This window comes from Eriocheir sinensis, chromosome 63 (genome assembly GCF_024679095.1).
Source record: "Eriocheir sinensis breed Jianghai 21 chromosome 63, ASM2467909v1, whole genome shotgun sequence".
NCBI classification, from domain to species: domain Eukaryota; kingdom Metazoa; phylum Arthropoda; class Malacostraca; order Decapoda; family Varunidae; genus Eriocheir; species Eriocheir sinensis.
The window spans coordinates 3,425,571-3,448,139 of record NC_066571.1 but is presented as its reverse complement, the minus strand read 5'-3'; the positions used below and the strand labels follow the sequence as shown (position 1 = coordinate 3,448,139).

Genomic DNA, 22,569 nt, shown 5'->3' with positions numbered 1-22,569 from the left:
GATTCCTACCAACTCACCACATCAAAATCTACTCGTCATCTTCCTCACACCAATGCAAAACGACACACACGCTCCCACTGCATACCCTTCAACCTCACGCTAAGTTCACGCCCTCGCCACGCCCACACGCTTCCTATACCAAATCACATCAAAGTCTTCTCATCATTTTCCTCATGCCCATGCCCACAAATGCCCTCATCGTCCCCCTAACATCACGCCCCCGCCATGCACGCTTCCTACCCCATCACCACATCAAAATCTACATAAAATCTTCCTCATACCCGCGCGAAGTGACTCCCTCACTCCCCCACCGCAATACCTTCTTCGTCACCCTAACCTCAGGGATTTGCCACGCCAACATGCCTCCTACACCATCAAAACATCAAAATCTACTCATAATCTTCATCTCGCTATGCCAAACGACACCCATGCCCCTACTCCCCCACCTAAACTCTTCATCGTCATCATCTTCCCACGCCCACGCCATGATATCTTTCTACACGCCTCGCCTCCTACTTCATTACTACATCAAAATCTGCTCATAATCTTCCTCTCGCTATGCCAAACGACACCCATGCCCCTAGTCTCCCACCTAAATCTCCTCATCGTCATCATCTTCCCACGACCGCGCCTCGTTATCTTCACACTCGCCTCGCCTCCTACGTCATTACCACTTCAAAATCTACTCATAATCTTCCTCTCGCTATGCCAAACGACACCTACCCACTCTCCCACCTAAAGCTCTTCATCGTCATCATCTTCCCACGCCCATGCCATGATATCTTTCTACACGCCTCACCTCCTACCTCATTACCACATCAGAATCTTCTCATAATCTTCCTCACGCCCATAACAAAAGATACACTACCACGCCCGCATCGCAAACTTCACAACGTCCCCTTAACCTCACCCTCTCGCCACGCCCGCAGGTTCATGTCGCAGCTGAGTGCCTCGTACACGTCCACTCGGGTGCACTGCAAGAACATCCCGGGGCTGGTGAGGCGGCAGCGGCTCCTGTGCAACCGCCACCCGGACGCGATGATGGCGGTGACGGAGGGCGCGGTGCAGGGCGTCCGCCACTGCCAGAAACAGTTCCAGGACGCGCGATGGAACTGCTCCACCATCCCGCGCGACGCCTCGGTCTTCGGCAGGCACGTCCTCAGGAGTAAGTGGTGTGACTTGGTGTGGTGGTGTGGTGTGTTGCGTGTGTGTGTGTTTGGGGGGGGGGTATGTGTGTATGTGTGTTTGCATTATGAGAGGGAGACGTGTGTGAGGGGGAGGATGATTTGTGTATGTGTGTTTGTGTGCGTGTATGTGTGTATGTGTGTTTGTGTTATAAGAGCATGAGGGGGAGGGAGACCTGTGTGAGGGGGAGGATGATTTGTGTATTTGTGTATGTGTGTTTGTGTGTGGGGGGGGAGGGGTGACGTGTGTAGGTGGGATGATGTGTGTGTGTTTGTGTTGGGTGTTTTTCGGGGGGGGAGGGAGAGTGACGTGTGTGGGGCAAGGAGAAGGGATACGTGTGTGTGTGTGTGTGTGTGTGTGTGTGTGGTAGGGTGTGTGTGTGCGTGCGTTTCTGTGTGTATGTTTATTTGTGTGTTGTTTTCCACCTCCTTCCTAATCCTTCCCCTCTAACCCTCTCCTGCAGCCGGGACGCGGGAGTCAGCCTTCGTGTACTCCATCAACAGCGCGGGGGTGGTGCACGCCGTCACGAGGGCCTGCAGCCGCGGCGCCATCACGAACTGCGCCTGTGACCTGACCAAGAAGGTGAGTAGGGCGGCGGCCTGACCATGCTTTTACTTGAGAGCACCAGGACACGAAACACAAGAAAAACACCACTACAACAAAGCACTCGTGGTGATAAGAACCATTGTTTACTTGAGAGCACCAGGACACGAAACACAAGAAAAACACCACCACAACAAAGCACTCGAGGTGATAAGAACCATTGTTTACTTGAGAGCACCAGGACACGAAACACAAGAAAAACACCACCACAACAAAGCGCTCGAGGTGATAAGAACCATTGTTTACTTGCGAGCACCAGGACACGAAACACAAGAAAAACACCACCACAACAAAGCGCTCGAGGTGATAAGAACCATTGTTTACTTGCGAGCACCAGGACACGAAACACAAGAAAAACACCACCACAACAAAACACTCGAGGTGATAAGAACCATTGCGATAATATAACGAGGCAGCGTTGAAAAGGCCAAAGGACATCTGGCATGACGGGCTATAAAGCGAGACTGCGGTTACTTTCACTTGAAGGCAGAAGAAAGCGAGACAGAGAAACGCTATTACAGGAGGCCTTAAAGTAATTACAACTACTAAAGCATTATAATGAAGTAACGTAGCAAAGACATTTGTATCTGAGGCGCTGAAAAAGAGTGAGAAGAAAAGATTTACTGTTCACACGTGCGGAGCTAAAAGTCAGGATGGAGCGTGCCTGTGTGCGTCCGTGCAGGAGGACTCAAGGCTGCTTCCCGGAGGCTGACGAGCGATGACGCGTCGGGAAATTTGAACTATCGAATTTTCTTCTCTTGAATGCGTGTGTTTGTGGCCTGCTGAGCTTGTGTTCTTTGTGTGTCGCTTGTTTTTATTTGATTTTCGTTCATGGTAAAAAGAGATCACGGCAAAGGTATTGGCCGTCCTTTTCTTTCTTCTATAACCAGAAAGTAAATGAAATGAGACTATACAAAAGTTCACCAGATTCATCATATTAAATTCCTCCTTTTTTAGTCAATACAAAAGTCTGCCACATTCAAAGCTTGTAATGGCAGTTCATACAGGCATGCTACCGTCTTCCTACACTCCGTCCTTCTAAATAGACTAGACACAACACGTAAGCTCGCACGCCTAAAAATGATCAAGCAACGTCAGTTTTGGCATTAGTTCTATGAAACAAGAGTAAATGTCACGCAGTTGTTGCAATATTTAGTACTGTAATTTCCCCAAATACGACAATAACAACAACAATAAGAATAATAACAAAACAATAACAGTAAGAACAACAACAACAACAGCAAAAAAAAAACAAAAAAAAACACCACCACCACTACCACCACCACCACAACAAAAGCAATAACAAAAGCAATAAAAAAATAAATAACAAAAAAAAACAATAAAAAAATAAATAAAACAACTCGGCCAGGCAACCCCTTATACGCGGATGATTAGATACGCAAAACTTACGCCTACCGCGGCCCACGATAACCACAATGGGAGCTACAAACGTCATTCATAACTACGTACATAAATATACACAACCTTTGACTATCAATACTTAACCTAAACTAACCGACTCTATTCTAACTTACTTAAATCAAACCCTAATCTAACCTAATCTAGCATATCCAAAGCAACCCTAATTCAATCCAAACTAGCCTGATATATTCTAACTCAAGCAAATCTAACCTAATGTAATCAAACCGAACCTAAGCCATCCTAGCCAAGCCTAACGTAACCATGCCTGCCCTAACCTAATTTTTCCCACGCCTCTTAACCTGACTTATTTAATTCTAATCTGACCTAATGTAACAAATTTAACCTAGTTTAATATTAATTTTATCTAATGTAAGCCTAATACGACATAATCTAATCTTAATGTGACCTAAACTAATCCCAACCTGACCTAACATAAACTAATTTAACTCAAATCCTCTAATCCGACATAGCCAAACCTAATTTAACACACTGTAATCATAAGTTTACCAAATCTAACTTTAACCTGACCCAATCTAATTATACTGTAACCTAATCGAACCCTAATCTGATCTAGACTAACCTAATTTGACACAAGCCCCCAAACCCGACCATAAACTGATCCTACCTAATCCTAAAATGACCTAATGTAATACTAACCTGACCTAATTTGACACAGGTCCCCTAACCTAACCATAAACTGACCCTACTTAATCCTAAAATGATCTGATATAATACTAACCTGACCTAATTTGACACAAGCCCCCTAACTTGACCATAAACTGACCTTACTTAATCCTAAAGTGATCTGATATAATACTAACCTGACCTAATTTGACACAAGCCCCCTAACCTAACCATAAACTGACCTTACTTAATCCTAAAGTGATCTGATATAATACTAACCTGACCTAATTTGACACAAGCCCCCTAACTTGACCATAAACTGACCTTACGTAGTCCTCAAGTGACCTAATGTAATACTAACTTGACCTAATTTGACACAAGCCCCCTAACTTGACCATAAACTGACCTTACGAAGTCCTAAAGTGATCTAATATAATACTAACCTGACCTAATTTGACACAATCACCCTAATCTGATCTAGTCTAACCTAATCCATCCAAACCTATACTAAGCTAACCCAACCCAGTAATGCAATCTCAACCCGCTCAACCATCCCTCTCTGTGTGCCGCCGCAGGGGACTGAGACGGACTGGGTGGGGCAGTTCAGCTGGGGCGGCTGCTCCGACAACATCCGCTACGGCACCGCCTTCGCCAGGAAGTTCATAGATGCGAGAGATCGAGGCCAAAGGGACGCCCGAGCCCTCATGAACCTACACAACAACCGCGCCGGCAGGAAGGTGAGAGAGAGAGAGAGAGAGAGAGAGAGAGAGAGAGAGAGAGAGAGAGAGAGAGAGATTTACATAGATTTACATATAAAATAAGACCACACAGACCCCATGGTCCAGACTAGGTGGCCTGTGAGAGAGAGAGAGAGAGAGAGAGAGAGAGAGTCTTCCTAATGGTGAGTGAAGAGCGTGGAAATGAGGGCTGGAGGGAGGAGGAAGGGAGGAGAGGGAGGAGGGGCGGCGAGGATGAGGGATGAAGGTGAATGTGATGGTCGTGATGGTGATGATGAAGATGAGGGGGAGGCAATCTGGCTGGTAATGAGATGGTGGTGGCGGTGGAGGTGGAGGTGGTACATAAGTGGAGGTGATAACAGGGGCAGCGGGAGGTGGACGCGGCGGTGATGATGGTAGCGGCGGGGGGCGGCGGCGATAATGGCAGAGCAAAGGGAGGCGGCGAGGCGGAGAAAATGGAGGTAATAACGACACGTAGTTAGGTCAACATGGTCCTCGTCCTCCCCCCCTCCCCCCTTGAAAGGAACGCCTCCTTCTCCCTCGCGCATGGCAGAGAAGCACCACACCCTCCCCTCAGTCACAAGCACACACCCACAAGTAATACTTTCCTCATAAACCATCCGCATTACTTTCATTTTTCTTCTAATGAGTATTTTTTTCCCTCTGCCCTATAGAACATTATCCTTCATTTCATTTCCTCACTCCGCTGTGTCTGCGCGCTTAGCCGCAAATCCACGGGGAAGGGTTCCATCCAGGTCAGGGGATTCGGTGCACAGCGTACCCTACTGCTTACTCCTCCTTTGGGTTTGGTCAATAAGTGGTAACCTGGGGAGACCTGGAAAAGCTAAACTGTTATCCATACGTGTGCCCTGTGTGCCGGGGTTCAAGGACTTAATAAATATAGAAGAGCGGTTACGCAATCCATTACATTGCTCCCACTTTGACATGATCTACATTCCCATTCTCATTCATCACATAAGCTCCCTTCCTTCCCTCCCTCACACACCGGCACCTTCTACACCCCTAATCCTCACACACCACACAGAAGCTCCCTCTCTGCCTCACAAAGTATGCCTCTCACAGCCCTGTCTCCATTCACCACATATAAACCTTCTTCCCTCCCTCTCTTTCGGCACCTTCTACTCTCTTATCTTCAGCCACCACACACAAACTCTTCCCCTGCCTCTCCCCCTCCCTTCCCTTCATCACGCACCGGTGCCTTCAACTCTTTAGGGCGTGAGGAAGAAGATGCGTCTGGAGTGCAAGTGTCACGGGGTCTCGGGCTCCTGCACCACGAGGACGTGTTGGCAGACCATGGCGCCGTTCGGAGCCACGGCGCGCTGGCTGAAGGCGCGGTACGACGAGGCGACGGAGGTGAGCATGTTGCCGAACGGGGATGGCCTCGTGCCGCGCCTGGGGGAACACCGGGCGCCGAGGAAGAAGGACCTCGTGTACCTCGAGTCCTCCCCTGACTATTGCCTCGCGGACACCTCCTACGGTAAGTCCTGGGTCTTGGAGAGTAGGTGGGCGTGTAGGAGAGTGGGAAGGAAAGGAAGGGAGGCTGGTAGTGATGGACATAATGTATCTAGAGTCCTCCCCTATGTACGTATCTTCATGCTGACTTCTACGACACTAAGTTCTGAGTCTTGGACAGTAAGTTTTTGGTAGCGGCAAAGAGAATAGGAAGGGTGAGGGAAGGTTGCTAATGAGGAAAAATACATGACGGGAGGGAGGAAGGTACGTGGGTGAATGGGAGGAATGCAAGAGTGTGAGAGAGAGAAAGATGGAGGGAAGGTTTGTTTTGTGAGAGAAAAAAGAAAAATGGAAGGAATGTGGCTTGAAGAGGGAGAGGGAAAGTGAAGAGAAGCGTTGTAAGGAAGGAAGGGAAGGCTGATAACGAGGAAGATATATAAGGGGATAAAGGAGAAGAAGCAGGGGAGAGAGAAAGGAAGACAGTAGTATGAAAGTGATGGATGGGAGGTTTGCATAGTGAGGAAAAGAAACAAAAGGGAAAGAAGAAAGGAAATGGAAGAAAGATGATTAGTTTTAGGAGAGTGGGAACAGAAAGGTGTGTGTGTGTGTGGGGGGGGGGGGGGTTATGAGAATATGGGAGAGAAAGAAGGATGGAAAGAGGAGAGGAAGGTATAAGGGGAGGGAGGATTGTAAATGCGCAAATACTCATGTTGGGGGGAAAGGGAGAGAGGGGGAGAGGGAGGAGGAAAGGGTTAAGCTCAAGGGGGAGGGGGGGGATGTATTGCGCATATCCTAAAGGTCAGGAAGGGGGGATACAGGGGGGACTGAGAACACGGACGAAATTAATCTACGTATTTACATGAGGTGGAAGGAAGGGAGGAGAGGGAGGGAGCGTGATGAATAAACTAAAGTAAGAAACTGAGAGGGAAAATAACAAATGGGCCACATGTTGTAATCTGTGCAGGGGAGGATGACAAAAATGATTCATGCCTTGAGAACCTTGCCGTATAAGGAGAGGCTTAAATGTTTAAATTTGCATTCTTTAGCAAGGCGAAGGGGTGTGAAGAGACTTGGTTAAAGCTTGTGTATATATGGATGACAGGCCTTAGTAACGATGATGACAGTAAGGGTCTGGTAGCATAAGAGCAGGTAGGATATATGATAGTGGTTTTAAGTTAGATACACTCAGATTCAAGAGAGACAGTGGAAATAATTTGTTTGGTAATAGAATGGTGGATGAGTGGAACAGGCTCGTCAGTCATGTGGTGAGTGCCAATACGATAGAGAAATAGACAGGTTTACAGAAGTTGTCTCATGTTGGCCGATCGATCTCTTGCAGACTCCTTATGTTTTTTTTTCTATTCAAATGTTCTTGTGTGAGAATGATGTGTAAGTAAGGCCATGTTTCTATCACAAATCACGTCCCAACCACCTGACAAACAACTAACATAGCCCAAACATCCTCTGAGATACTAACAACCCCTCTATCTTATCCCCTTCCCCTCCCGCCACTGCCATTACCCCGCCTGTGACCCCATCCCACCGTGACCTCCTACGGGTGACGGGGCAGGCTTCACGGGGACGGGGGGGCGGCAGTGCAACAAGACCTCGCGGGGGCCGGACGGGTGTGAACTGCTGTGCTGTGGCCGCGGTTACGACACACACCGGCGCCTCATCACCTCCAAGTGCGAGTGTAAGGTTGGTATTGTTAGATGCTCCCACCCAGCGTTGCCAGATTATCGTATGCACCACACTGTATTTATCATTCTTTAACCTTAAACTCTCGTACCTACACAAATAACGAAAGAATATTAAAGTTTGAGTTAAAACTGTTATTTATTGATGTTTGTTTGTTTGTTTTGCTATAGATATCAGTCAGAAACTACGAAAATGCAATACGGTGTGTACGATAATTTGGCAACGCTTCGCCCACCCCTAGCACCAACTATTTCCAAAGGTCAAAAAAGAGGTTAATCGAATTCTAATGAGTGTTCTTTTAGGTTCACGGTACAGAAGAAGGCTCAGACTACCACCAGGGTCATAAAAGTACCCCTGGAAATGCCCAAAACTCCCACGAAAGACTAGTAAATTACGTGTTCTTGGGCGCAGAAATGTTTAAAAATATGGCCTTAAGTTCCAGTGGTGTTGCTCCGTGGATTGCAAGACGTGCGAGAGTTGGCGGGACCTGCACTTCTGTAAGCCGCGGCAGGAACCTTCACCGTCACCCTCGACCTCGCCCTTGTCTTCGCCCCCCTCCCTGCCTTCACCCGCCTCTCCGCTCTGACCTGGCGGAGGGGCACGCCTGGCCGGCACCTCCACCTTCGGGACGCCTTAGGACTCGGCGCCGAGGATACGTTGCAGCGTGGGGGATTCGGGATGTGACTCGCCTACACTGACACGTCACTTACACGTATACTATATCACAATACACGTCACATACACTTCACGTTCACAATACTTCACCGACACTAGGTATTTCACATTCCCATCTACACCTATAATCACACTATTAATATACCTGAAAGGCACATATACCTCTACGCTTACACCATGAACTTCGCCAGTACTATATGTGAAAGTTCAATATAAATACATTCATATCTTCTACATGTCATACACACTTCTCTCACGTCTACACATACACCCCAGTTGGTCAAATTTCACCCTACACACACACACACACACACACACACACACACACACACACATAGCTCCTTCCCTCCACATACACATACTCCTACAACCACCCCCATAGTCTACTTCCTCCACATTGGCATCCATACTCCACATAATGTTTCATGACCATACTTGAAGCCCTTACAGATTTAAAAGCAATATTCCACCCATCCACAGTTATAGAAATGAACAGGAACAGAAGTTATTTCCCGACCCCCCCTTCCTCCTCCTTCTCCACCTCCTCCACCACCCATATACAAGTACTACCACTACAATTATAGCATGGCCACCCACACCCACACCCACCCGGACATAAATACAGACAGGCACTTCCCACCCAGCAACGCACATCCACCCATTCACCATCACTCCCCTCCCCTTAAACCCCCCTCCCCTTCACCCCCCTACCCCCCCGTCACCCCACCACCAATACACACGAAGAAAAACAGGAACACACGGAGACAATACACACAGGGATAGAGATAAAAAGAAACACACACACACACACACACACTAACACAGGCTACATGCATGCAGGAAAAACAGACACAGAAACAAAAAGCACACACGCACATACACACACACGCACATACACGCACTTACACGAGAGGCACATCCCCGCTACAGTTCCAACACGCCCCTCGAGACCTGCACTTGAAGATCCTCGTTCCCTACAGCGTCTAATTGGGTCGTTTAGTGAAAGTGACGAGTGCCCGGGAGAGAACATGAAGCACCTCGGATGTAGACCCTATTCCTCCTCCTCCTCCTCCTCCTCCTCCTCCTCCTGTTCCTTCTTCTCTTCCTCCTTTTTTTGCTACTTTTCCTCTTGTTCTACTTCAAATGGTAATTCTAATGCTTCTTCTCTTTTTTCTTCTTTTGTTCGTTTTATTTTATTTCCTCTTTTCTATTTTCTTCTCTTTCTCCTATTCCTCCTTTTCCTCCTCTTCTTCGTCGTCGTCCTCCTCCTCCTCTTCCTCGTCGTCGTCCTCCTCTTATTTTTGTTATTTTTTTCTTCTTATTCTACTCCAACTTCTGATTCTAATTCTTTGTCTTTTTATACCGCTTTTCCTCTTCGTCTTTTCTCTCCTCCTCCTCCTCCTCCTCCTCCTGCTTCTTCTCCGGCTCTTCATCCTCCCGGTCTCCTCTGAGGGTCCTTGGAAAGACTAGCTCAGCATCGGGTCTCATTAGTGAGGTGCGCCCGGCGAACCCAGAGCCCACGGGAAGAGGTGCTTGGCCGGGGTTCAAGAGCAGACTATTAGTGAAGGATGGGCGCCGACACCACCCCCTTCCTCCCCCATCTACCCCCCACGACCCCCACACAAGGAACACTCGGTACACCTGACTCACGTTTGTACCTGAGTGTGTGTGGCTGTGCAGGTACACGAACTTTCCCTGGTTACCTGTACTTTTCCTTTCACCTGTGTTACGTGTCTACAGGTAAACACAGGTAAATACAGGTACTTTCTCAGGTGTGTGTTAAGGGGTGTTTCTGAGACCTGTTTCCGTATGCACCTGGCTACCTGTGGACTTAATTGGTGATGAGCCAGGTGAGGGGATGTGGTTGTGGGGGTAAGGGGATCGACCTGTGCATAGTGTTGGGTTCAAAGTAAAGGATTTGAACCCTAGACGGAGGAGTGTTTTAAGTGTATAGTGTATCCGACCGATCCCCTGTGTCTTGTGTAACTCCCTTGATGTGTCCTATTTTACTTCTTTCTTTCTTTCTTTCTCTCTTTCTTAGTTCTTTCTGTTTCTTTCTTTCTATCTTTTTTTCTATCGTTCCGTCTCTTTTTTTTCTTTCTATTTCTATTTCTCTCTTTTTTCCACTTTCTTTTCCTTCCTTTCTTTTTTCATTTCTTTCTTTTTCTTTCTTTCGTTCTCTCTGCCTGTCTTTTTTCTTTCTTTCCTTCTTTCTTTCTCTCTCACTCCCTCTTTCTTTCTTTCATTTACTCTCTCTCTCTCTCTCTCTCTCTCTCTCTCTCTCTCTCTCTCTCTCTCTCTCTCTCTCTCTCTCTCTCTCTCTCTCTCTCTCTCTCTCTCTCTGTATATAGATGAACACCGATATGTACAGATTCCCCACGCAGCGGATGCATTGTGTGTGCGTGTGTGTGTGCGCGCATGTGTGTTGTACGCGTACGTGTGTGTACTTAGTCGTCTTAAAGTAATATTATAGAGATTATTAGAGACCGGTATAGCTAATTATTATCTTGTGTTGTGTCCTGAGGGTTAATTAAACTCTGTCTATGTGTCTGTCTGTCATATTCTCTCTCTCTCTCTCTCTCTCTCTCTCTCTCTCTCTCTTATCATCTGTCCTTCTATTCATCAATTTATCTGTCAATCTCTCGTTTCTTTCATCTATCTCTTTATATCTATGGTTGTCAATCTCTCTCTCTCTCTCTCTCTCTCTCTCTCTCTCTCTCTCTCTCTCTCTCTCTCTCTCTCTCTCTCTCTCAGGACCACACGCCCGTAGTCCTTCCCTTCCTGACGGGGTCGCCGCCGCTGGGAGGACGCTGCCGGCAACACTAGTCATGTAGAAAGTGTCGTACAATATAATATTTCGCCCTCCTTCCTTGACCCTCCTTCCTTGACCCTATTCCTCACCCTTCTTCCCTCCCTCCTCGCCTCTTTTCCCTCCTCCCTCGATCCTGTTCCCTCCTCACCCTTTACCCTTCTTCCTTGACCCTATTCCCTCCCTTCTCACCCTTCTTCCCTCTCTCCTCGCCTCTTTTCCCTCCTCCCTCGATCCTGTTCCCTCCCTCCTCGCCCTTCTTCCCTCCATCCTCGCCTATTTTCCCTCCTCCCTCGATCCTGTTCCCTCCCTTCTCACCCTTCTTCCCTCCCTCCTCGTCCCTTTACCCTCCTTCCTTGACCCTATTCCCTTCTTCCCTCCCTCCTCGTCCCTCTACCTTCCTCCCTTGATCCTGTTCCCTCCTTCCTCGTCATGTTCTCTTCATCCTCGCCTCTTTTATCTCCTCCCTTGTTCCTATTCCCTTTTTCCTCGCCCTTTTTACTTCTTTTTTTCTTCTTTTTTTGTGTGTTGTGTCCCCTCTCCTCGCCTCTGTATCCATTCATTATTAAGACAGGGATGGCTCCTCGGTACTGCCTCTCTATTTTTTCCTTTTTTTTTAATTTCATATTCTCAGTAGTACTTAAAAAAATACTTCCGTGCAGACTAATGGAAGAGAAACTTGGATTTAGTACTGAAAAAAAGTTCACATTACAAATTCCTGGTAATAGTCTACCGATGACGAGTATACAGATTGCTACTATTATTCATGAGCTTGTTATTATTTTTATTATTATTATTATTATTATTATTATTATTATTATTATTATTATTATTATTATTATTATTATTATTATTATTATTATTATTATTATTATTATTATTGTTATATTACTGATGCTATGATGATTAGACTTATCAACGCAAAGGATTCTGTTTAAGTTGATAAGAAAAAAATGTTCACTTAATATTTTCGTCTTTTCCTCAACAATACTTTCTCCTCCCGCGTCTTCGCCCTTCCCCTCCCCCTCCCTCCCTCCTCTCCCTCCTCCTCCCTCCTTCCTCCCCTACCTCCCCCTCCCTCCTCCTCCACACCTTTCTGTAGCTGTAGGCATGACGTTACGCCTCTCGAGTCACAGAGAAATAAATACATAAATGAACAGATAAATGAATAAATATATATTATAACAGTGGTTCTATAAAGGAGGAAAACAAGATGGAGTTTCATTTCGTCTCCTCGATGTGTGTGTGCGTGTGTGTGTGTGTGTGTGTGTGTGTGTGTGTGTGTGTATGTGTCTCTTCAAGTCTATAAATGTTCCAAATTATGAGACAACTAGGTAACTGTAAGATAACGCCAAGAGAAGATGGCGCCACTATAAACAGTTGCCTGCGCCATGACGGGCTGGGGCCGAATACCATCCAGGCCCCTCAAGCATGCCTACCGGCGCAAAGCGAAGACGTAAAAAAAAAAAAAATAAATAAATAAATGAATAAAATAAAAAATATCGCGGTACAGCCTGAGACGAGCTAAATACAACAGAAGCTAAAAATGTATAGGTTTGAAGACATGTACGGTTATAGCTTGATTTACCAATTTAATAAAACTCATTAAAATTTATTTATTAAAAGGGGATCGGAAGTAAACATTTAAAAGAAAGTAATCAAAATTTTCTCCAGTAAAGAAGGACAGGCAGAGGCCGCCACCTACCAGTAAGCTGCGTCACGTGGCTTCTGCTTTCAGTCCAAATTCTTAATCGTGGAATGCTTACACTCCCTTAGTACCAAATATTTATAAACGTCAACGGCAATGCTATACCAAGATGAGACGCGCAGAACTATGTATATTCAGTGAAACTCGATTTTAATTACTACCTCTTTGGATTCTTTTTGGGAGCAGCGAGTAGCGGGCTTTTTTTTTTTTTTTTATTATTGTTTACTTTTTTTGTGCCATTGAACTGCCTCCTTTGTTATGAAAAAAAAAAAAATGTTTCTTCCAGGCCAATGACGATCCGTACGACCAAGAAGCTCTTACTATATGTGTTCAATGACTTTCTGACGCTGTGAGGTGATGGAAGATGAAGGCTGGCTGGCATCATCTCCCAGTCGTTAAGCTTGAAACTTAACCACACTGAACAGTATTACAGAATGGAGACATGGTTAATCTTCCTGACACACCAGTAATTCTGCACGTTTTACCTCAACACGTATAGTTCAAACATTTATTAACAATTGTTAGCTGATTTATAGCAAAAAAAAAAAAAAAAAACGGTAAATACAGAGTTAAAATCGAAAACTGGGCCATCCTCGCCTCGCCCAGCGGGCATTCAAGCAGGCTGTCGCTGTCCATCTAAGTCGCACTCTCCTGCCCGAGGATCTTGTGTTCACCTCTATTACCGGTGATTGTGGCCCATGATCGGATTTCATTAATATGATAACTCAAGAGATAATCATATATGAAGGTAAAACCCACAAACTTTCATTCGCTGATGTACTAAGCCACCTTGAAGGTTGCACTACCAAACACTTTAGCCCTTGACTGCGTATTTCCTGCCAGAAGACCTCACAAATCTACATGAATGGATCAAAAAGTGGCTGCTACAACTCGATGAAGAAAAAATGTAAAGTCCTGCATCTGGGGAGGGAATATCCAGCATACCAATACCACATGGGAAACACACCACTATCCACCACAGAGGCAGAGAAAAACCTGGGACTATAATGTTACCAGGCTACCGGTGAAAGCCAAATCCATGCCAATCGCAGCGGACGGATTAAATTCCTCTGATATCGGAAGCAAAAACATTTTTAACTTTGGAAAAAAAAGCACATTCAACTGTTGTGATAACTTCCATATATCAGCCACTACACAGAGTCCATCACATTCAAGTAAGAATTCCAAAACAGTTCTGGCTCTCTGCGGCATTGGCCCTCACTGCACGGCCTCCCGATAACACAGCCACGTGGTGCTTTACAATTTTTTTTTTAAGTGTATCCAAACCAAGGAACATCAAAAAAGGATGATATTAAAATAACACCAAGAAAATTAGATAAAAAACAGAAAATAAAGAAAAGAAAAAGAAAACACCAAGCAAAAGAAAAATTAAATTACAGTAAATTAAAAGTACGTCTATAGTGCCATTAGGCTTTCTTGAGGGGCCTGGATGGTAGTCGGCCCCAGTACGTTCATGGCGCAGGCAAATGTTTACAGTGGCGCCATCTTCTCAATGCACAAACGACTTTACTATGCTTCAACCTCTCATGGTAACTGTCCTCAAGCAGATATAAAAAAAAGAGGACAACTACGAAGGAGAAGAGGAAGAAGTCAAGGAAAGAAAACAATTGCATCCACATCCCTCCACGTCTAATTTACCGGCCCTCACTTCCAATACACCTCCTCCTAAGGCCTTCCATAACTAATCCCTCGATACACTCCTTCCTTAATGGAGGATAAGAGGAAGAAGAAGAGGTGAAGGAAGAGGAGGAGGAAGGTGAAGAGAAACTAAGGAGGGCACAGCAAAGAAAGGGAGGAAGGCGTTCTCTCTCTCTCTCTCTCTCTCTCTCTCTCTCTCTCTCTCTCTCTCTCTCTCTTTCGGAAATGAGGTAAGTGTGTTAGGCCGCTTCTTCTGTCTTCCTCCTCCACCTCCTCTTGCTCCTCCTCCTCCTCCTCCTCCTCCTCCTCCTCCTGAGATAAGCGGAGCCAAGAAGCCTGTCATTTAGGGTGCTTAAGGTGAGATGGAAGCAGGTGGAGGAGGAGGAAGAAGAGGAGGAGGAGGAGTAGGAGGAGGAGTAGGAGTAGGAGGAGGAGGAGGAAGAAGAAAAAGAAGAAGAGCTGCAGGCAAGTCGTGGGGGGTGTTCAGAGCGATTGGAAATTAAAGGGATGGTGAAGGTCAGGAATTCGGACTGGCTTTACCTCATTATCAACACTATCATTACTATTTTTACTATTATCATCATTATCATTATTTTTGGTGATGACTGCAGTTGTGGTGGTGGTGGTAGTGGTGGTTACGGTGGTGGTGTGTGGTGGTGGTGGTGATGGTGGAGGGAGAGAGAGATGGTGATGGCGTTTGAGATAATAGCAAGTGAGGGAGGAGGAGGAGGAGGAAGAGGAGGAGGAGGAAGAAGAAGAGGGTGGAGTAAGGAAAGAGAGAGGGAGAGAGAGAGAGAGAGAGAGAGAGAGAGAGAGAGAGAGAGAGAGAGAGAGAGAGAGAGAGAGGCCTGATGGGGGGTGAGGGAGTGGTTCTCTCTGACCTTTATCACCTCCACTTGTGTCCCCCACGGCGCCTCTTTTTGCGAGAGAGAGAGAGAGAGAGAGAGAGAGAGAGAGAGAGAGAGAGAGAGAGAGAGAGAATGGGAACAAAGAAGCACAACAGACAGTTAAACCTTTTTCCTTTCCCCTCCTCCAACCCTCTCCCCTATTGCCCCTCCCCCCACCTCTCTCTCTCTCTCTCTCTCTCTCTCTCTCTCTCTCACACACACACACACACACACACACGGCAGGGCGGGGTTTAATTACTCTCAGGTAATTGCATCAGGTGTGGTGTTGGTGGCGACTGTGGCTGATGGACGAGCACGCGAGAGAGAGAGAGAGAGAGAGAGAGAGAGAGAGAGAGGGAGAGAGAGATTCTCATAAGGACAAGTAAAGTTTGATATTATGCTATCCGGTTTGCCACAGTTTACTTTCCCCAGGAAGGGCACCCATTTATAGGCCAACCCGAAAGAGAAGATGAATTGCTGGATGAGCTGCACACCGACTGTTCAGGTCGGGATTCGAACCCAGGCCCACATATTTGTAGTTAGGTACGCTAACCACTGCTCCACACACCACGTAAGGACAGCCAGACACGTAAACATTAAAATAAAAACACTATAATCAGAGCAAACAAGGCAAGAATTATCTATTTCAATCTTTACCATAATAGATTTAATTAGCACACACACACACACACACACACACACACACACACACACACACACACATATTTACTGCTCCGTAGCTCAGTTGGTTAAAGCTCTGCGCTGCCAGGCTTCCCGGCTTCCCAGGCGGAGTTTCGAAGCCCACTCAGTCTAGGATTTTTCCGCTGACAAAGAGTGCTTACTGCCCCCTTTGAGCAAGGGGGATGGGGTGTGTGGTGTGTGAGGTCCTGGCAGTGCCCAGAGATCGACTATAATGAACTTGCTCTTGTCGGGAGGATACCTGCTGGTGAGTGCGAGTCCAACTCGTGATAAGGCCGTGGTTAATCGCATACTCACGTACACACACTCTCTCTCTCTCTCTCTCTCTCTCTCTCTCTCTCTCTCTCTCTCTCTCTCTCTCTCTCTCTCTCTCTCTCACACACACACACACACACACACAGTCACAATTACCCCCCACACACACTCTACCCCCTCACACACTCGTATTTACCCTGACACAATATACAGTCACACAAAAGCACCCCAAACAAAAGTAAGAGACAAAAAAGATAAAAAGATTAAACGTTAACCACTCCCAAGACCAACAACACAAAGCTCTTTACCTGCCTCGCCACGCCTTTATCTCGACCAGGTGAGCATGACGCAGTGGCCGCAACACCACGCGTTGAAAATAAACTATCACCAAAATATAACTTAATTAAGACGCGGAAGGATAGAAGGTTAATATCACGCTTAATCAACGAAGAAGTTATTAATGAGACAAAAAAACAAAAACAAAAAACCAGAAGAATATAAGATGAAATTGATACTAAACCAGAAAAAGCAAATAATACAACAAAAAATATCTGGAGAATAGAGAGAAAAAAAAAACGAGATAAAACTACAATATTAAACAATGAAGTCAGAGAAAAAAACAGAAAAATAAGAAAAAAAATGAAGTCAGAAAAAACAGAAAAAATAAAAGAAAAAACAGAAGTATGAAAAAAACAAAACAAGCAAAAAAAAAAACTTATGTATGAAAAAAAAGAAAAAGAAAAGAAAAAACAGAGTATGAAAAAAAAACTGATGTATGAAAAAAATGAAAAATAAAAAAAACAATGAAATAAGAAAAACAGAAAAATAAGAAAAAAAATGAAGTAGGAAAAAACAGAAAACTAAGAGAAAAAAGTTATACAAAAATCCTTCAACGCTAAACAATAATATAAAAAAAATGACCAAGAGAGTAAAAGACGAACAAAAACTAAACTAAACCCGCGTTGCGAGACAAAGACACTAAAAAACAAAACAGACGAGACGGAAAAAAAGGAAAAGAAATCCGATACTAAACTCACAACGCAAGACAATTAAGACGCAAAAGGCCAGAAGTATATATATAAAAAAAAAAAAATCGATAGAAAACCTGCAACGCTAAACAATAAAACAAAAGAGAATCAGAAAAATAAAAGATAACACAGATCGATCCTAAGACCCAAAACACCGAACAATAAACTTAATCAACGCACTAAACGCAGCGAAATTAAAAGAAGGAAACGCTACGGAGGCTGAATAGTTTCCAGGGCAACACCGCGGCGAGGAAGGAGGAAGCGGCGAGGTTGCTGGGCGGCGAGGGGACGAGAGAGATCTTGTCAACGCAGAGGCGAGCAGAAATTTGACGATATAAGCAAAACGGCCCACAAGAAGGAGATAAGAGAGAGAGAGAGAGAGAGAGAGAGAGAGGGGGGGGGGGGTTAGGGGTGAGTGAAGTAGTTAGAATAGGAAGCGACGTAATACAGGGATGGATGTGAAAGGGAGGGAGAGGGAGGGAGAGAGAGGGAGGTAGGGGGAAGGACAGAGGGAGAGAAGGAGAGAGAGAGACGCATTCAGTGGTTCGCATACCCCAGTGACACAACGCAGTAGCAAAGAATAGAGCAATAAGATTAATTACTGAGTGACGAAAAAATAAAATAAATATATACAATGTGTTTAGACTCTATAACGCCGACGGTGAACTTGAAATTCCCCAACAAAGAAAGTCATCAGTGGAGAGAGAGAAAAAAATCGAGTGTAAGAGAGACGCGGAGAAAAAGACGAAGAAAAGAAGAAAAAAAACTAGGAATAAAAGAACGCTTGAAAAAAAACAATACTAGGAAGAAATTAAGTTAAAGGTTTAATAGTTATACCCAAAAATAGGCTTACGAGAGAGAGAGAGAGAGAGAGAGAGAGAGAGAGAGAGAGAGAGAGAGAGAGAGACGCAAAAAGATAAATGTTCAGCGGCCCACACAACACTCATGATAAAGGCGCGGCGATTAAGGACCCACCAGAGCGGAGCAGAGACGGAGGACGAGAGAAAAAAAATGTGAAGATAAATGTTTAATATCAGGAACAAAGAGAGACGCATATACAGGAACGCTACAAGACCCTCGTGAGACCTGCATACTGGAGGAGGAAAAGGAGGAGGAGGAGGAGAGCAACTAGGTCGAGGAGGAAAAAAACGTAGGTGCAAGAGAGTTAAGAGAAAGAGGAGGAGGAGGAAAAGGAGTAAGAGATGTAGGAAGAGAAGGAGAAGGAGCATTATAAGAAGAAGGAAGAGGAGGGAGAGAAGGAATATACAAATGAAAAAAGGAAACAATGTCGAGAATGAGGAGCAAAAGAAAGAGTTTAAAGCGAAGGAGGAGGAGAAGGAAGAAGAAGAAGAAGAGGACAATAACGAGACAGAGGAAGAAGGGAATAAGGACGAGGAGCAGGAAGAGGAGGAGGAAGCGGAGAAGCAAGATTAGTAGAAGGAGGAGAAGTAAGAGTAGTAGGCAGAGGAGGAACAGAAAGAGGAGGAGGAGGAGGAGGAGGAGGGGATGAAGGACGGAGAAGTAGTTGGTTGCTGAGTACTGAAGTGGATAAAAGACGATGACTGTTACAAAAATCGTCTTCCTGCTTCACCAACTATAAGAAAATACATGAAGATATCCCAGAAAAGAAAGAATAGAAAGAAGATGGAGTACGTGAAAGAGGAAAAGGACTGTGGTGGTAAAGACGCGAGTGGTAGAGACGCAGGGAAATATTAACAACCAATCATCCATGTCTCCTTTCAGCAATACAAAATAAACAATAAAAAAAAATAAAAAATAAAATAAAATAATGGTGGTGAATGAAAAGCAATGTTAGTTGATTATGAAGACACATTAATAAACAAGAGAGAACAAGACATCGATCCCCGCCCCGAGGAGTGTTTTCCAAGGCCCCGAAGAACATAAGCTTGCGTTGACCGAAATTGATATCAGTGAAGTGCGTGCGTACCTGCAAAAAACAGATTCAAATAAATCTCTGGGTCCCAACAATTTATCTCCTCGCGTGTTAAGAGAATGCAGTCAACAGCTAGAATTACTCATAACGTTGATGTTCAATAAGTCATTAGCACAGGAAAGCGTGCCTCTTGCGTGGAAAAGAGCCCATGTTACCCCGATCTTTAAAAAAGGAGATAAAAAAAAACAAGCTCGTAATTATCGTCCTCTCAGCCTCACGTCTGTCCTAACTAAACTATTAAAAAAAATAATCAGGGATAAAGTGATCACGTTCCTCGAAACAAATGATTTGATAACTAATAATCAGCACGGATTTCGTAGTAACCGATCTTGCCTCACCAACTTAGTAACTTTCTTCAATGACGTATACTCCAGCTTGGACGCCCGAGCCCCATTTGACGTAATTTACCTAGACTTTCAGAAAGCGTTCGATAAAGTTCCTCACGTTAGGCTTATTTCAAAACTGCGTTCCCACGGTATAAGTGACCTTCTATGTGCGTGTATTCATGACTGGCTCACAGATAGACAACAGCGTGTAGTTCTTAATGGTGAAGCATCCGAATGGCAACCCGTAACCAGTGGCGTGCCCCAAGGTTCGGTCCTGGGGCCAAAACTATTCATTATTTACGTGAACGATTCAGAGTCTAATATCCTTTCAAAAGTAGCCATATTCGCCAACGACACCAAATTAGGAGGTACGGTAACGAACGGTAAAAAATGCAAGGATATTCAATTAGATTTAACAAGACTTGCCGATTGGAGCGACTAGTGGCAAATGTGTTTTAACTTAGATAAATGTAAAGTAATGCACATAGGTGAAAAGAACCCTAACTTTAAATATCAGATTCAAGGACATGAGCTCAGCGAAGTAAAAGAAGAAAAAGATCTTGGTGTCATTATCAGTAACACTTAAAATGAGCGACCAATGTACTGCGGCGAGTAAAAAAGCAAATATGATGTTTGGACTAATCTCAAGAAACTTTGATTATAAATCACCCGAGCTTATGAAGAGATTATATTTAGCATTTGTAAGACCACATCTAGAATACGCCGTCCATTTCTGGTCACCGAACTATATCAAAGATCAAGTTTTGCTAGAAAAGATACAGCGACGAGCAACCAAACAAATTTCAGCGTTCCGTAACTTGCCGTATGACGAACGTTTAAAACGTTTAGATATGTTTTCCTTAAAAAAGCGAAGGGTAAGAGGGGACTTAATCGAATTGTTCAAAATCCTTAGTAGATTCGAAAACATTAACCCAGATAGTCTATTTCAGTGAGACCCCAACACAATAACACGCAGCAACGGTATGAAGCTAAAGGGAAACAGATGTAACACATTGGCGCGCAGAAGTTATTTCAATAATAGAGTCGTCGATCACTGGAATAGACTCCCACCGTCAGTAGTTAGCGCACATAGTGTCAATAGCTTCAAGTCTTCATTGCATAAGTACTTCAGGGATATAAGATTTTACTGACCCTTTTCGTATGTTTCAGGCACACTGCAGCACGGCGCCAACCTGACGACTTAATAATTTTCCCCCCAGCTAAGGTCACCAGTAGCGTAAGTTAAAAGTAGTAAAGTCCTCTTTTTTTTTTCTCTTAACTGTAAAATTTCCATGTCCCTTTCTTCCTTAAAGGCACATGGTGTTCTCTTCTAACTATTTCCTGCCGGCACGTTGCCGGAAGGAGAGGTGGGTGGGGAGGAGCCTTCATCTATTCTATCCTGTCCTACCACACGTAGATTACTAGTAGTAGCGGTAGTAAACAGACACCCTCGCCATAGACCGCCAGGTCTTCTGGTGTCTGTTCTTCCTATGTATTCCTATGTATTCACTGCCATCACCAGCACCACCATCCCGACTACCACCACCATCAACAACAACGACAACAACACCCATTACCCCCACACGCAAATATATAAAATAAACACACACACACACACACACACACACACACACACACACACACACACACACACACACACACACACACACACACACACACACACACACACACACACACACACACACACACACACACACACACACACACACACACACACACACACACACACACACACACACACACACACACACACACACACACACACACACACCGATAATTAGTAACAGGCAATTATAAATGCATCACACGCATGCAAGAATTATTACGTCAAGACAGATAACATGACAGGCCAATAAAGAAAGGCAGATAAATGATCACTTAAATATATGGTTGCTTAAAGGAACATGCAAAAGAAAATGTATTATAATTAGTGTATAGACGTAAGCACTATCACAAGTTCAATATGTTATGTTTTGTAATCTCTCTCTCTCTCTCTCTCTCTCTCTCTCTCTCTGCGCACTAATATCTGGGATTTCAGCATCAAATTTAGTCCCAGATATTGATTTTGTCTTATATTGAGGGCGCGCACACACACACACACACACACACACACACACACACACACACACACACACACACATACAAACAGACTATAATACTAGTATGACACTTATTGAGAGAGAGAGAGAGAGAGAGAGAGAGAGAGAGAGAGAGAGAGAGAGAGAGAGAGAGAGAGAGAGAGAGAGAGAGAGAGAGAGAGAGAGAGAGAGAGAGAGAGAGAGAGAGAGATTTACGATTTAATTTCTCTTGTTATAATTAATAGCCCCATAAAAAAACAAATGAGCTAATCCCTAAACATATACCTTATTACTCTATAGCACGAAGAGAAATTAGAGGCATGAAAGTATCCAAGACATTTAAAATTATAATGCTAATGCTAATAATAATAATAATAATAATAATAATAATAATAATAATAATAATAATAATAATAGTAATAATGTGACACGCAGTAACAATAACAAACAGACAGTACAATCAACAACAAAACAGACTGTCTACCTGTTATCAAACCCAAAAAACATCTACTAATTACTAATATATGAGACAAAAAATAAACTGAGTACATAAACAAATGAATATAGAGTAAACAAATGAAAGAATGAATAAATAAATAAATAAATAAATAAATAAATAGATCAACAAATACCTATATAAAATTCTAAACCTTGAAGACAGCAAAAAGCGGCGGTACAGAGGCGGTAAACAAAAGCGAATCAGGTGGCGGCGGCGGCGGCTCCCTCCC

General features: G+C 44.5%; 1 protein-coding gene across 1 annotated transcript in view; it reads left to right on the top strand.

The window, feature by feature from the left end:
• LOC126986864 (protein Wnt-2b-A-like) overlaps positions 1-10,635 on the top strand; it is a 68,130-nt gene extending 57,495 nt beyond the window's left edge. The window contains exons 3-8 of the mRNA XM_050843328.1: positions 930-1,165; positions 1,649-1,767; positions 4,410-4,571; positions 5,805-6,069; positions 7,615-7,742; positions 8,179-10,635. Coding sequence (XP_050699285.1) covers positions 930-1,165; positions 1,649-1,767; positions 4,410-4,571; positions 5,805-6,069; positions 7,615-7,742; positions 8,179-8,328 — 1,060 coding nt within the window. The 3' untranslated portion in view covers positions 8,329-10,635. The remainder of the gene's footprint in view (positions 1-929; positions 1,166-1,648; positions 1,768-4,409; positions 4,572-5,804; positions 6,070-7,614; positions 7,743-8,178) is intronic.
• Positions 10,636-22,569: the final 11,934 nt, after the last annotated feature.